This window comes from Tupaia chinensis, unplaced genomic scaffold (assembly GCF_000334495.1).
Source record: "Tupaia chinensis unplaced genomic scaffold, TupChi_1.0 Scaffold000602_1, whole genome shotgun sequence".
In the NCBI taxonomy this organism is placed as follows: Eukaryota; Metazoa; Chordata; class Mammalia; order Scandentia; family Tupaiidae; genus Tupaia; species Tupaia belangeri.
The window spans coordinates 1734987-1748787 of record NW_006160120.1 but is presented as its reverse complement, the minus strand read 5'-3'; the positions used below and the strand labels follow the sequence as shown (position 1 = coordinate 1748787).

At 47.4% G+C, this 13801-nt stretch overlaps 2 protein-coding genes across 8 annotated transcripts in view; one reads left to right on the top strand and one right to left on the bottom strand.

The window, feature by feature from the left end:
- Positions 1-3569, top strand: part of SULF2 (sulfatase 2) — an 87981-nt gene extending 84412 nt beyond the window's left edge. The window contains exons 21-23 of the mRNA XM_027775747.1: positions 1339-1372; positions 1599-1652; positions 2624-3569. Coding sequence (XP_027631548.1) covers positions 1339-1372; positions 1599-1652; positions 2624-2654 — 119 coding nt within the window. The 3' untranslated portion in view covers positions 2655-3569. The remainder of the gene's footprint in view (positions 1-1338; positions 1373-1598; positions 1653-2623) is intronic.
- Positions 3570-4369: 800 nt separating this feature from the next.
- NCOA3 (nuclear receptor coactivator 3) overlaps positions 4370-13801 on the bottom strand; it is a 126278-nt gene continuing 116846 nt past the window's right edge. For 3 of the 7 annotated variants that reach the window (XM_006158556.3, XM_006158555.3, XM_027775743.1), the window contains 5 exons: positions 12244-12348; positions 9842-10064; positions 8865-9036; positions 8375-8516; positions 4370-7847 (listed from right to left, as the gene is read on the bottom strand). In XM_006158556.3, coding sequence (XP_006158618.1) covers positions 7836-7847; positions 8375-8516; positions 8865-9036; positions 9842-10064; positions 12244-12348 — 654 coding nt within the window. In that variant the 3' untranslated portion in view covers positions 4370-7835. The other 4 variants (XM_006158558.3, XM_006158557.3, XM_027775745.1 and 1 more) reach the window with 3 other exon arrangements.

Here is a 13801-nt window from a genome sequence, read left to right as displayed (position 1 = left end):
GGGGGGGGGGACAGTAAGGGACAAGGGTATCCAGCGAGGTGATGGCAGTTGGGACTAGTAATGCCGGGGGCCAAGATGACGGATTTAAGATTCCAGGGTGAAGTCCCAAGAACACTGGGACTGAGGGTTGGTTCTGGGGGTAGCAGTGAGAGTCCCAGACAACTCCCGGCTTTTCTGTGGCACAGAGCTCAATCCGCAGCGCCAAGTTCTGGGTGCCAGCTAGATCTTGTAAGATGGGAAGGGCTGAAAGAAGGCAGGCATTTGCTCGCTAGCCACAGTGGGATGCAGTCCTGGCCTGTACCTAGTAAGGCATGGAGTGTTGGTGTCAGGAAGACGGCTGGGCAGCTCCGGAAGAATCCAGAGAGAGGCTGCTGCCAGCTTCAGATCAGAAGAGGGGAGGGCAGACAGAGCGTCCGTGGGAGACACAGCAGTACCACCTGGTGGCATCAGGACTCGCACCAGTGGCTTCATGACACCCACAACCCATGCTGCCTTTAGGGTCAAGGTGCGAGCACATACGCGCAGGCCCAGCCCCAGGGTCCAGGGCTTTACTACACTGGCCAGCAGTCGTGATAACCATCTAGATGAGTTTTCTTATCCTCGTGTTCGGCCAGCTCCAAAGCCCTTGCCCTTGACCGCATTGCTAAATCCTCAGGAAACCTTCCCAAGAACCCAGATACGGGCTCTCCCTGCCACCACACCTTTGTCAGGGCCAGGGGTACTCATGTCCGTGTCTACCTTCTCACTGTGACTAGGCCAGTGCTGGGTGAAAGCACCGGACCTAGCACAGACATGGAAGCCCAGGTCAGCAGGCTGTGAGGCTCCCTGGGGGACAGGGAGCACCCATGCCTGCCCACAGAACACCACCAGCATCACACAGCAGTGGCACTGTGACAGAGCCTGGACGGTTTTCTAGGTCGGTGGTTTGGGTTTGGGTTTGGTTTTGTTTAAAAGGCAGTTATAGGGCCAGCCAGTGGCATAGTAGGGCAGCTGGATCCCACAGTTCAAGTCTTAGACCCCACAGCCTAAAAAAAGACCATCCTGAGGTGAGAATGGAGAAGGGATTGCAGCATGGCTATCCTGTGTGGGGGGTGATTCCTCACTTCCCTTCTCTGTTCCTCACTTCCCTTCTCTGTTGCTGGCGAGCATACATGCACTACAGCAAAACTAAACTAAATAAGTAGATTTTAAAAAAATGGCAGTTATAAACCTTGTCATTGTCTCTGCCATTTTTTTTAATTATTTAACTTTATTTATTTAAATGTGACCAATGCCACCTACTGGCCCCCATTCTTCTCTTAACTTCCTGTCCCTATCCTGTCATTCTCCCTCCTCTAGGACTTAAAGATGGAGGAAGCTACGAGCAGTACAGGTAAGCCTGAGGGAAGTTCCTATCTGGGCCAGCCTTTAGTTCCCTCTATGAGGTTACACCTGTCAGGCTGAGAGACTGCCCTTTCTCTAGTCTGCCAGGGACCTGGGTCACCCCCAAAATGCTAGGTGTCACCTAGGAGGCCTTCTCCGTACAGTTCTTTGGGAATGACTTTTTCTTTCTTGGTGATGGTTAACACTCATTCTCCTTTTGACACTTGAAAACTCAGGCAGTTTCAGCGTCGAAAGTGGCCAGAAATGAAGAGACCTTCTTCCAAATCACTGTGAGTTGAGGAGCCAGTCGACAAGCAGAACCCTGGTTCTGACTTGCTTCGTTGTCCAGGCTATTCTGTGTGCATGCCATTTCTCATTGCCCCCGTCTGTTCTCACAAGGAGGGGAAGCAGAGATGTCTTTTCTGGGAGATAACCTGTTCGAGTACATTTTGTTGTTTTAGATTACTATCTTGTCCCGCTGTCTCTCTAATAATCTGTGCTTGGTAAATTCAAGTTAACACTTCGAGGCTGAGAAGCACTGACATATTTAGTTGCCAGACTTCTTGAAGGCTGTGGCTGCGAAAGGGCTAACTGGTCTACCACGTTAGCAGTAGGGTGGTTTCATTCAATGGTTTCCCCAAAGACCATCCTGCAAATGCTCACTCCAGCACCAACAGAGGCTGGCAGGGGCCTCTTGGAGACTGTGGCACCAGGAATGCTCACCCCCCTAGAGCATAGGGAGCGGCTAGTTTGTTCCCTGCAGAGCTGAGATGGAGTTTGTCTGATCTTCTAATTCATCAAGGAAATCCCAAAATGCAGATATGTGTAAGGATTTTTTTTTTTTTAACACTGGCAACTAGTTTTGACTATGCAGGCAAACAAATCCCCTTGGTGAGCTGCCGCTTTCAACCTCTGGCCTGTTCACTACTTTATGTGCACATGAACCCATGTGGCTTTAATAGGACAATAATAATAAGCCACCTAGGCATTTTGTTGGTGCTTCTGGAACTAAGACACAGAACCATTCTCTCTCACATCCTCCTAGCCACGACTCTACCTGGATCCTTAAATGCTCTGTTTGCCAGCCGGGTATTAAGTGAGATGGTCACAGGTGGTGGCAGTCCCTTCCTGAATGGCCTAGAAGTGTTCATTCTCAGCAGCCACATCCTTGAAGCAAGGATCCGAGTCTGCTGTAGGGCCGAGCAGGAAGCCCTGGGCAGCTGCTGATTGGATGCTAAGACGAGCTCATTCTTTTCCCTAGGGGGCAGCTGTGGGAAGGCTGGGAAGGCTAGGATCAACAGACGTGGACTCCCCGAAGCACAGAGGCTTCACCTGATGGTGCAGGCAGTGTTAACCACGCGTGAGGAGGCTGGGAGGCCCGACAGACAGAACTCACTTTCAGTCAGTGACCCATCCTGGAGAACCATCGGGAGCAGAGAGAACGTCAGGAAATCCATTTTGCCCTTGCTTTTGCTTTGGATTGTACCTCACCAGCTGCACAAGGTTCATTTTCACATCAGAAAGTCACCACTAACCCTCCCGGAGAGCCTCATAAGGGAAAAAGGCAGAGATGTTCTTGGAAACACCCCCCAAGGGTGAAAAGTCACTGGAATTTTGCTTTTAAATTGTAAGGGAAAAAACGATCCCAGTTTAAATCCTGTTCTTTTGATTCATCGCAAAGAGGAAACGAAGGAGCGGGACAGAGCGGCCTGCAGGGGCAGATGCTGAGGACAGCGCACAGAGCTTGCCGACGAGGCGGAGCACAGAAGTGCCACCAACGAGGAACGGTAGCCCTGGTTGCCTCTGGAGACTGACTTCACTGTACATACGGGACTGTTTACATGTAACCAACACGGGAACGTTTAGGGGAATCTGACTAATAAGAAACCCAGTTTTCAGGAGTGCTGGTGTCAATAAACGCGCTCTGTGGCCTGTGTGAAAGAAAAGCCCTGCCGTCGTGGCCATGCCTGTTCCTTGCCCACACACCGTTTCCCTCGGTAGTCCTCTGTTATCTGTCCCGGAACTGATGTTTTTTTTTAAGATACTGAAAAGAAATGAAGTTGATGTATGTCCCCACATTTTAATGCAATTGTATTTGTAAAGAGATTTTGTAGTCTAAGTATTGTCATACGTTGTTCAAAACTAGCCAACGACCAGCAGTTGGTATGAAAAAACCTTTGACATTTTGTAAAAGGCCATTCTTGGGAGTTTTTTGGTGTGTTTGGTTTTTCTTTAACAAAAAGCAGATGGTATGATGGTTGCGTCACTGGACTCCCACATAGTTGACTATGGTTTGAGTCCTGGACCCAGTGGATTGGAACTCACGTTGGACACATGTGTTTACATGCCCAAAGTCCCAAGAGGAGCATGGGGGAGAGGGGACTGCAGCATGGCCACCCCTCTGGGGGGTGATTTCTCGCTTTCTGTCTCTCCAGGGAGTGCATGCATCCTGTAGCAAAAATATTTCTCTTAAAAAGAAAAAAAAAAAAGGCATTTTAAAAATGACCAGTCAACTCCTTTTTATAAGGAGATGTCTTGGGTTTAGAGGATTTTTAAGGGGAAGTAGATGGTTGTAAATTATCACTAAAATATTTCAAGGGATCTCACAGGTAAGTCTCGTCTTATATCAGCTCTGGAACTTCATTTTTTAAAGTATAAATCAACTGCAAAACAACTCACCCTAGCCAACCCTTCTTCATGCACCAGGTGATCTGACTTATTCAGTGTTACAAGTAAGTAGTTGTCGAAATTCTAGAATGGGAGAAGAGAACTCTACTCGCCAGTCCAACCCCTTTCTCAGACGACGGAGGTGACTCCTAAGCATTCTCATTTTGTAAAAACAGTTCCATGCTTTTCCACTCCAAACAGGCCGTGTTCCCGAGCAGAAGTTGTTCTGTTTTAACTTCACAGACATTGCTACTAAAATTGGAAACAAGCTTCCTTAGCCTCCTCCGTTGCCCCTAGTCCAATGGGGATTTAAAAATTAAAAAATGCAAGCTCTTTAGGCTCCAGGTTTAAATAGAAACCTTTATTTACAACGACATCCCAACATCAGCAAAGCAGTCACAGCTCACCCTCCCCGTCCATAAGTCACCCCTCGGGGTTTCCATCTTTGCAGTGTGAAGAATGAGTTTCATTTTTTTAAGTGACACTTAAACTTGGTGGAATTGAATTCATTCTCAATACCCTAACTCAGTTCCTGAGAATTTCATATTGCTCTCAGAATGACATTTCCATTTTCAAAACTCCATATACTAGAAAGACAGGAAGAGGAAACCCTGCTCGTTATTTAATAATCTGCCTTGGAGTTGAACACAACTCATTATCCTTGGCAGCAGGGGTAAATTTTCATCTATTCTAGAGATTTGGCTCCTGTGAATTTCCTACTTGAAAACAAAACTCATGGTTTGCAAACAAAAGGGAACTGGACGGGCTTCTGGGTAACTGGATCCCATCTGCACATCCCAGCTGTTCTTCCCCTGTGGATCAGACGACTTCCGGATCAGGCCAGTTATCTTCCGTAACGCCCCACCCTCATATTCCCCTAACTCACCTCATTATTAAATACCGATAAGCTCAGTGGATTGTTTACGGATATTTACACCTCTCAGTCCAGATGCACAGTTTACAAAGTGGCATCTTAACATGGACATTAACAATGTAACCTCTATTTTATTTTTAAAGGAAGAAACACGAATCCCCTTTATATCATTTTGATCTTTATAAAATATATTTTTTTTATTTATATATCTTTGGATTCAGCAAAAGTGTAGGTACTGGAAATATCTCACAGTCTAAAAGCAGATGAGAAGATCACTTACACTGCTCACCCAACAGACACCAAGGGTTAAAAAAGGGGGTGTGAGGAGAGGTAGGCGGCAGGAGTACAAAGAGTTACCCAAAAAGATAAAAGGGTGATCGAGACAGATAACAAATCAGCTCCAAGACTGAACCTACTAGAGAAAACCGGGATCTTGAGTGTGCACCGATGAAATAAGTAGAAAATAGAAAGACTTATCATAAACGTCATTCGTTCCCCATACAAAAAAGGGATGCTGCTGCCTTCCAGGGAGCCCAGAGTCAGGACTGCGGAACGCATCACAAGACTTTCTGATTTTTGGTGTTTTTAGTCATTGTTAAAAGTCAAGAAAGTTAAGAGCACCATTCTGTTTCTCTCCAAGAACGCGACTCAAAGGGTCCAACACCTGACAGAGACCGACTCAGCTGTGCCTCTCTCCACCCGGGAGACCGCGTGGTCTGGAGGTAGAGGCCGCTGGGATGGAAGTGTGGGCTGACTGTCTCCGATTTATTTTACCCGGGGGGTAGGGAAGGAAACGGTGGTGAGGGGCTAACTCATAACCGTCTTGCACACTGCTGGGAAGATAAGATCCACTCTCGGGGCGGTTCTGGAAGAGCAGGTTTCACTTACTCATAAGCAGGTCGAAGAAATGAAGTGATCTTACCTTCAGAAACATCCAGGAAGCCTGGCTAAACACGTGCGAAATAACGTTAGCGGGCTCTCAGTTATTGCTAGAAAATGACACTAAGGCTGGCAGAGACCTTTGAAATGCATAAATATTCCCCCAAAATTAATTTCATCCAACTGCTGGAACCTAATGTAATGACAGAGATAACGGGAATTAAACATGGCTTCCCCCCAACTCCCAAAAGATGAGAACAGGTGTCAAGAAGAGGCAACAGCAGAAAGTGGGGGGCAGGGGTGGGAGGGTGCCTGGACGGCAGCCAGCCTGTGGCTGAGCACAGCACGACTGGCTCCGTGGGTTCTGAGCTCCTGAAAAATAGCCATGACACTGTTCTCACTCACAGGGATGCAGTGAGACACCTAGGAACAGAAAGGCGAGACAGCTGAGCAGACGCCAGAACTACACACCAAGGATTCTACTCCTGAGACCTCAATGTGGGATTCAGGTCCCAGCAACTAAAATCTTAGAGCACGCCTAAAATGGATGAAAAGGCAACATAATTAAAAAGACAGACCGGAAAAAAAAAACAACATGAATGGCTATTGTTTAATTTATGGACTGCTTAAAATCCAAAAGATTCTTTTTAAAATCAAATTGCTTGATTTCTTAATTCTTGATATCACTTTTTAAGTTTCATTTCCCCATATCTATTATTCCCCCAAAATTAACAAAGTGCTTATTAGTTCTGGTAGAGGAATTTTTTTTTTTAAAAAAAAAAGGCAAATGCCTACGTCTAAATGAATGATCATGTTAAAAGCATTTAGACCGAGTCTGAAAAGAGCGAGGCATCTAAGGTTGGGGAGGAAGGAAAAGCCGTGGACCACGGTCCCTCCTCCAGGCCACCAAACGCAGGGGTGTCTCTTCTGTCCGTAGCCTCACCATGCCGAGCTGACTGAAATCAACAATGTTAAATATTTAGCTTCACAAACTCTGTAAAAATGAGTTGTTGTGACCTACAAAAAAGGTATGTACATATTTTACATAATACAATATCTTAAAGGTAATATTTACAAAAAAAAAAAAATCTATTCACAGAAACACTGCAAAATTCTGATTCAGAATGCAGTACCTGGCCTTGGGGTTTTAGAAGTTCATTTTCAAAAAGCATTATTGCTCTACCATATAGGCAAAGGGTGAGACCAGTAAATAAAAGGAAGGAAAAAAAACATAGTTCTTGTCTAACAGATTAGTGTAGACAAAAACCAGGAATGTGGTTCCCCATTCCTCAAGACCTCAAGAATATTGCATTTATCCATTACTTTTTAAATAAAGTGCACACGGCTACACGTTAGCGTGTGAACAATTGGCTACTGCTACAATTAAATACTGTCGTCTCATCTTCCCTTCTGCAAAGCCACTGACACCAACGACAACCCCTGGAGGTGACATGTTACAGGACACGAAGGGCAAATGGCAATCTTCATCAGAGGACAGCCTAGGACAACAAAGAACAGGGACAGAGCAACTCAGAGCCATCAGTAAAGGACAGGAGCGCAGAAATGCCAATGCCACCGGACAAAGGGCCGACACAGAACCACCTGGGAGCGACATCAATACTTGGAGGCTGGGGCTACGCTCTGTCCAGTCCTGCAACGGGAGACACCGGCGTCCCAGCTCTTGGTGTTGCCAGTGGCCTCTGCCCACCCACTTATGCGAGAGACTTTGGCTAGCAAGGCAGAAGTGGCCCAGATCTGTGATCAGTAACGCTCTCTCTGTCTCTAAAATCACATCCCTAGGAGACAGAATGCCAAAAATATTTGTTTTGAACTCCTTAATACACAGAAGGAGGGGAAAAGAAACAGGTAGATATTGCGCTTCAGCTTAAAATCCAGTCCTGCTCAAATGACATCCCGTGGAATACCCCTGACGGAGATCAAAGCCGATCCATTCTTCAAAGCTGGATGTCTGAATGGTGACTCTCCACCTCCCAATAATCCTGGTGCGGTGTCACCTGTAAGTGACTCCCTCAGAGGTCCTGGTGTAGTGCTGTCAGCAGTATTTCTGTTAACCAGAAAAGAAACAAGAGTAAAACATGTGCTTTTGCACAACAGAAGAAATACCTTGTCTACTCAGTTTGTAACATGGTTCTGGCTGATACAGATTCCTCGTTTTTTCCCCCCAAGTTTGCTGTAGGAGGCTTGCTGGGAAGAAAGCAGGAACTGAGAAATCACCCCTTGGGAGGAAGGCCACCACAGTATCTTCTCCATTCTCCTCTGGGGATTTGGGGCATGCATGCACACACACGGACTTGGTGTGTTTTTCAAGCCACTAGGTCCAGGACTCGAACTCTGCAGTTGGAACGTGGGATCCAGCCACCTCAACCACCACGCCACCGGCTGGCCCCAGAGTCCTCCTATTAACCGAAGTATCTAATGGCCCGATGCTTTCAAACCAGTCTTTCCAATTACTATGTTTTCATATATCCCAGTTACACTCCACCTAGGACCTACAGATTACAGCTGAGGCTTCGGCTATCTTCCGAGAACAAGAGAAAGCTTTTGAAGAGGGTAAGGAACAGATCCTCGTACCTGATCGGGACCCATGGGCATGCCAGACATGGGCATGGAGTTCACGTTCATCGGTCCCATGTGCGCACCGCCACCGTTCACGTGCACCATGCTGTACGCTGCGGGGCTTCCCTGGTGGGCGAACTGCGGCTGCGAGAAGGAGCTGCAGAGAAGGCACGGCATGACCTCCAGGTGGGTTTTAGCAACACAGGGCAGGCGCAGAAAGACTATCGCGATTTTCTCAAATGTCATATGTAGCCAGGAGCATCATGGGGAGAAAACTCCCTGGCTGACTGGCCTGCCTTTCTTTTCGCACAGCTGTCTGGGCCCAACACCCTCCTGGACATGCACATGGTACGAAGGAGTCAGCACAGACAAGCCAAATACCGCGCTTTCTAATACAAAACCAGGCCTTTTGATCTATCCAAACCAGCTTGACTGAAAAATGCGGAGAGATGAATTCCCTCGATTTAATCCCAGCACTGGGATGTGAATGACTTCTTTTCCTTACCTATTCCGGGTCAAGTTTCCTGATGGCCAGCCCTTCATTTCTGAGGACTGATACATGGGTGCGGTCTGAGGGTGCTGCATCATGGAATTCTGGGAGGGAGCCATTCTCGACATCATTGCATTAGGAGGGCTAGACACTCGACCAAAGGCTGGATCTGGCTGCTGTCCCACTCCTTTAAAAAAAAAAGAAATCAGAGCGCCAACTCCTATGTTCTTTTTCAAATGGGGACAGGGAAGGTGATAAGTAAAAGATGTGACATGCTGGTTATTCTTGCTTCTCACCAAGATGGCACAGGAGTGACAGGCTCATGGCAGAGGAGGACACCGTCTAGATCACCAAAGGATACTGTGTCACGGGCTGTCTGTGGAAACCTGTCCCCGTGGCATTCTGCCCGCATCACCCTGTCCCCCCACTGTGTCACGGGCTGTCTGTGGAAACCTGTCCCCGTGGCATTCTGCCCGCATCACCCTGTCCCCCCTAAAAGAGGCTCTGCAGTCCCCAAATTGCAGGGCTGCACCCTGACACCTCTACCCCAACCACGCTCCTGGGACCTCACGAAGGCTGAGCTGAAGCACTCGCTGCATTATGGTCATTAATAATTAGTTAATAATAAGCGCAAGTCAACAAGAACAAGACTGTGCAAGCCTACAGCACATCCCCCGCGCTGCGGTGATTGCAGGCACTGTACCGGGACACGTAAGCCGGGACACAGGGAAAACTCTGCTGTCTCGCTGCCACACGAACAGGTAGGAAGCTGATAGAGTAAGACCTGAAAAGACCCCTGAGTACGATAACATACTGCCCCATCCCCTGGGCGCTGCAGCACTGTTCTGTTGTCCTTAGAAAGAATTTTTAACCTCATCTTCCTTGTGACCTGCATTTGTGTCTGTTTTTCCTGGGCAGCACGTCCAGTGACACCCATGTCCTCAAGGGTGTGCTCTGGGGAAGGCCCTGCCCCTTCTCACTGTCACATTTACCGTAACTTGGAGGGTATGGAAACTGCTGTGGTGGAGCGGGTGGCATCGCGGGTCCCGCCAACACCCCATCCATGCTGGGAGACGCGGTCACGTTAGGCGGTGGGCTGAAGGCCTGGGTCTGCTGCTGCTGCTGCATCATCATCGCAGCCCGCTGGTGCCGGAAGTGGTGACTCAGCAGCTCTCTGCTGCGCTGGGCGACCATCTGGGTGTTAAGGAAGCCCTGCTAATATCCGAGGAAGAACCGATTACACAGGGAGAGCAAGATCGACTTGCACTCACGGCACCCCGAAGTACTTTGGTATCACGGAGAGAAAAAACACCCAGTACCTTCCTTAATAATTAAAGGAAAGAGAAAATGCACAACTTTTTATGATGAAAGGTTTTTTGTGTGTTTTGTGGGGTGTTTTTTTCTTTTTGCTTATTTTTTTTTCCAGGGGGAGGGGGTGGTGACTGCAGAAGAGGAACCTGGAAGTTATCAGAGGCCAGGATACGAAAGGAAACAAGCTGCCAGGCTGTAACAGAGTAGAAACGTTCCTCACATGAGAAAATGTTTAGGGGTAGACTCTGAGGACAAACTTCCTAGAGCTGTGAAATAAAACTAAGCGAAAAAGAGTTGAACTCAGAGATGAAACATGAGAGGAGGTCACAAGAAAAAAGGAGGATGGGGTTATACTCAGAGAGCAGGAGCCCACCTCGGGAGGCCTGAAAGGAGAGGCGAGGGCAAGGACAATCTGTCTGAAGATTAAGGAGGAGACGTGATCAGAGTGCTAGGTAAGGAGGCTGATCGGGGACCCCTAGCTGGGGCAGATCACCTCCTGGAAACAAACTCTGGCCATCTTTGGAGGCGATATCTAGCTCAGTTTATACGGGGTGTCTGGCTACCAGGAAAATGTCGATGTCAGCTCTTCCGGGTAGACATACCAATGGGGACAGGGCATTTCACAAGCTGTTGCTTTTTAAAAGCACAGGGGAGAATGTCACGTAGGCACTTGTCCCATGCACATTAAAAAACACCTTAAGGGGCCAGCAGGTGCTTTGGGGGTTAAGATGCTGAACTCCCAAATGGCCAACCACAGTTCGAGTCCCAAACGTGGCAGCTTGCTTTCTCACTATCCCCTTCTCTCTCTCTGGCCAAATTGAAAATAATAAGGGACCAGCAGGTGACATGGTGATTAAAGCTGTGGATTCCCACATGGCTGACCACGGTTCGAGTCCTGAACCTGGTGGCTTGCTTTCTCACATTCTCCCTCCCTCTCTCTGACTCTCTCTAGTAAAGCTAAATAATAATAATAATAATAGTAATAGTAATAAATACAGTGAAATAAAAATAATTTTTAAAAAAAGAAAAAAAATAATAATAAATAACGTTGAACAAATAGGGGCCAGCAGATGGCATAATGATTACAAGTAGTTAACTGTGATTCGAGTCCTGGACCCGGTGACTTAAAACTCACACCGGATGCATGTGTGTGAGTGTCCAAGTTTCCAAGAGGAGAATGAAGAGAAGGAGCTGTGGCCAGACTACTCCCTCCTGCCCCGGGGGGGTGGGGGGGTCCTCGCTTTCTGTCTCTCTGGTGAGAGCACGCACTCTACAGCAAAAACCTCTTTAAAATTTTCTTTGAATAAATCCATTTTTTTAATAATAAGAAAACACTGGGACCAGCAGTTGGTGTAATGGCTATGTTGCTGGACTCCCACATAGTCAAACGTGGTTTGAGTCCCAGACCCGGTGGCTTAAACTCACGCCGGGCGCGTGTGTGTGCACCCAAGATCCTGAGAGGAGAATGGAGGAGAAGGGATTGCGGTGTGGCCATCCCCTGGGGGGTGATTTCTCGCTTTCTGTCTCTCTGTTTCTCTCTGTCTTTCTGGCAAATGCACATGCCCTATAGCAAAAACTTCTCCAAAAAATAAATAAATAAAAATAATAAGAAAACACTTTAGTGTTGTCTCCACCACTGGCTGCAGGTAAAAGAGAGTATTAGTATCCCACATGGGAAATCAGTCCTCTCAGAGGCTGTCACTGAGAACATTTTCTTCTTTATATTTACAATTTCAAAATTTTACCCAGTGATCATGTATTTCATAATTTACAAACAGAGAAACGTTTATAAATTCATTATTTTAAATTCCTAAAAAGCCGTTAAATAGCTGTTCTCACAGCATGGCAGTTCGTTCCAAAGGGAATTCATTTAGAAAGCACTGATTAGTAGTTCCAGGGAGAGAACCTCTCCTCCTCTGTCACCAGGAGAGGAGTGAGAAAGGTGTAAGAGGACCGTGGACCATTTCCTATGCAAGAAACTCAGAATTACTTTTTTTTTTTTAAACATTTACTGAGAGCCAAGCACCAGCCCGACCTGAGCTGCGGACGCAGCAGCGAACGTGGAGTGGTCCCTCGTGCTCACCTGAGGGCCCACCTGGGGCTGCATCATGGGCCTCATGACTGCCGCACCCCCAGCCGTGGGGCTCTCCATTTTCACCTCAAGTGCCTGCCGGCTCTGATTCAAAAACTGAAGTAGGATAGGTTAGTTAGGATGCAAGTAGAGCATATCAGCGAGTGTAGACAGCTCCCCAAACCCTCAGGGCCCCCAGCAAGGTCCCGACAGCGCCACACCTGCTGGTCTGGCGACGTCACGTCTGAACGACCCACGGTGTGCTTTCACACTGCAAACTGCTGCGTGCCGGAGAGTCCTCAGCCCAGCCCGGGCGGCTCTACTGTCCAGCACTGGGGGCCGTGCAGGTGCAACTCTGGCTAACAGAGCGTCTTCAATGGCATTCAAGGGGCTTATAAATCAGGTCGTCTGGGATTATTCAGACACCAGAAGACAGCTCTAACTTGATCAGAGTAATACTAAGCAAACTACTGCTTTTGGTACACCGTCCTAGTTACTTTTAGTAGGGAGAAGTGGTAAAAGTAAAGTGGTATCGTGAAGGCAGTTTTCCCAAGGACCGAAACTGACTCGGGAGTCTTCGTGCACTGGCTCACTAGACTCACCCGCACAGCTCCTTCACTCAGTAATTCAGCACACTCAACATAAACAACAGGATTAATGAAATTTAAGACAATTCCCCATTAAACAATGGGAAAAACAGAAATCTTTTCTTAAAATATTAAAAGAGAATGGAGCCAACAGGTAGCACGGTGGTTAAGGTGCTAGACTACCATATGACTGACCATGGTTCGAGTCCCAGAGCTGGCTGCTTACTGTCTCACTTTGTCTGTCTCATTCTCTCTCTCTCTCTCTCTCTCTCTCTCTCTCCCCCCCCCACCTCCCTCTGGTGAATACATGTGCCCTACAGCAAGTTTAAAAATAATGACAATAAATAAATAACCTTTAAAAAATATTAAGAGGGACCAGCAGTTAGTGTAATGGCTATGTCGCTGGACTCTCACATAGTCGACCGCGGTTCGTGTCCTGGACCCGGTGGCTTGAACTCATGCTGGGCGCATGTGCGTGCGTGCCCAGGATCCCGAGAGGAAAATGGAGGAGAGGGGACTGTGGCATGGCCATCCCCCCGTGGGGTGATTTCTCGCTTTCTATCTCTCTGTCTCTCTCTATCTGTCTGGCGAGCACACACACTCTATAGCGAAAACCTCTCCAACAAATTAAAAAACAGACCTGGTGGCTTAAACTCACGCCAGGCATGTGTGAGTGCCTGCCCAAGATCCCAAGAGGAGAATGGAGGAGAAGGGATTGCAGCATGGCCATACCCCTGAGAGTGATTTCTTGCTTTCTGTCTCTCTGTCTCTCTCTCTCTCTTTCTGGCGAGCTCACACACCCTATAGCAAAAACCTCTCCAAAAAAAAGAAAAGAAAAAATTAAGAGAGTCCCAGATTTGTGAAACAAAGCAGAGGTTCCATAAAACACACTGAAATCCAGGTCTATATACATGGTTACTGGTATTAAGGACTTTTAAAAAGCAGAAACTATCTATATTTATGACTACAAAGTCATCGAAGGA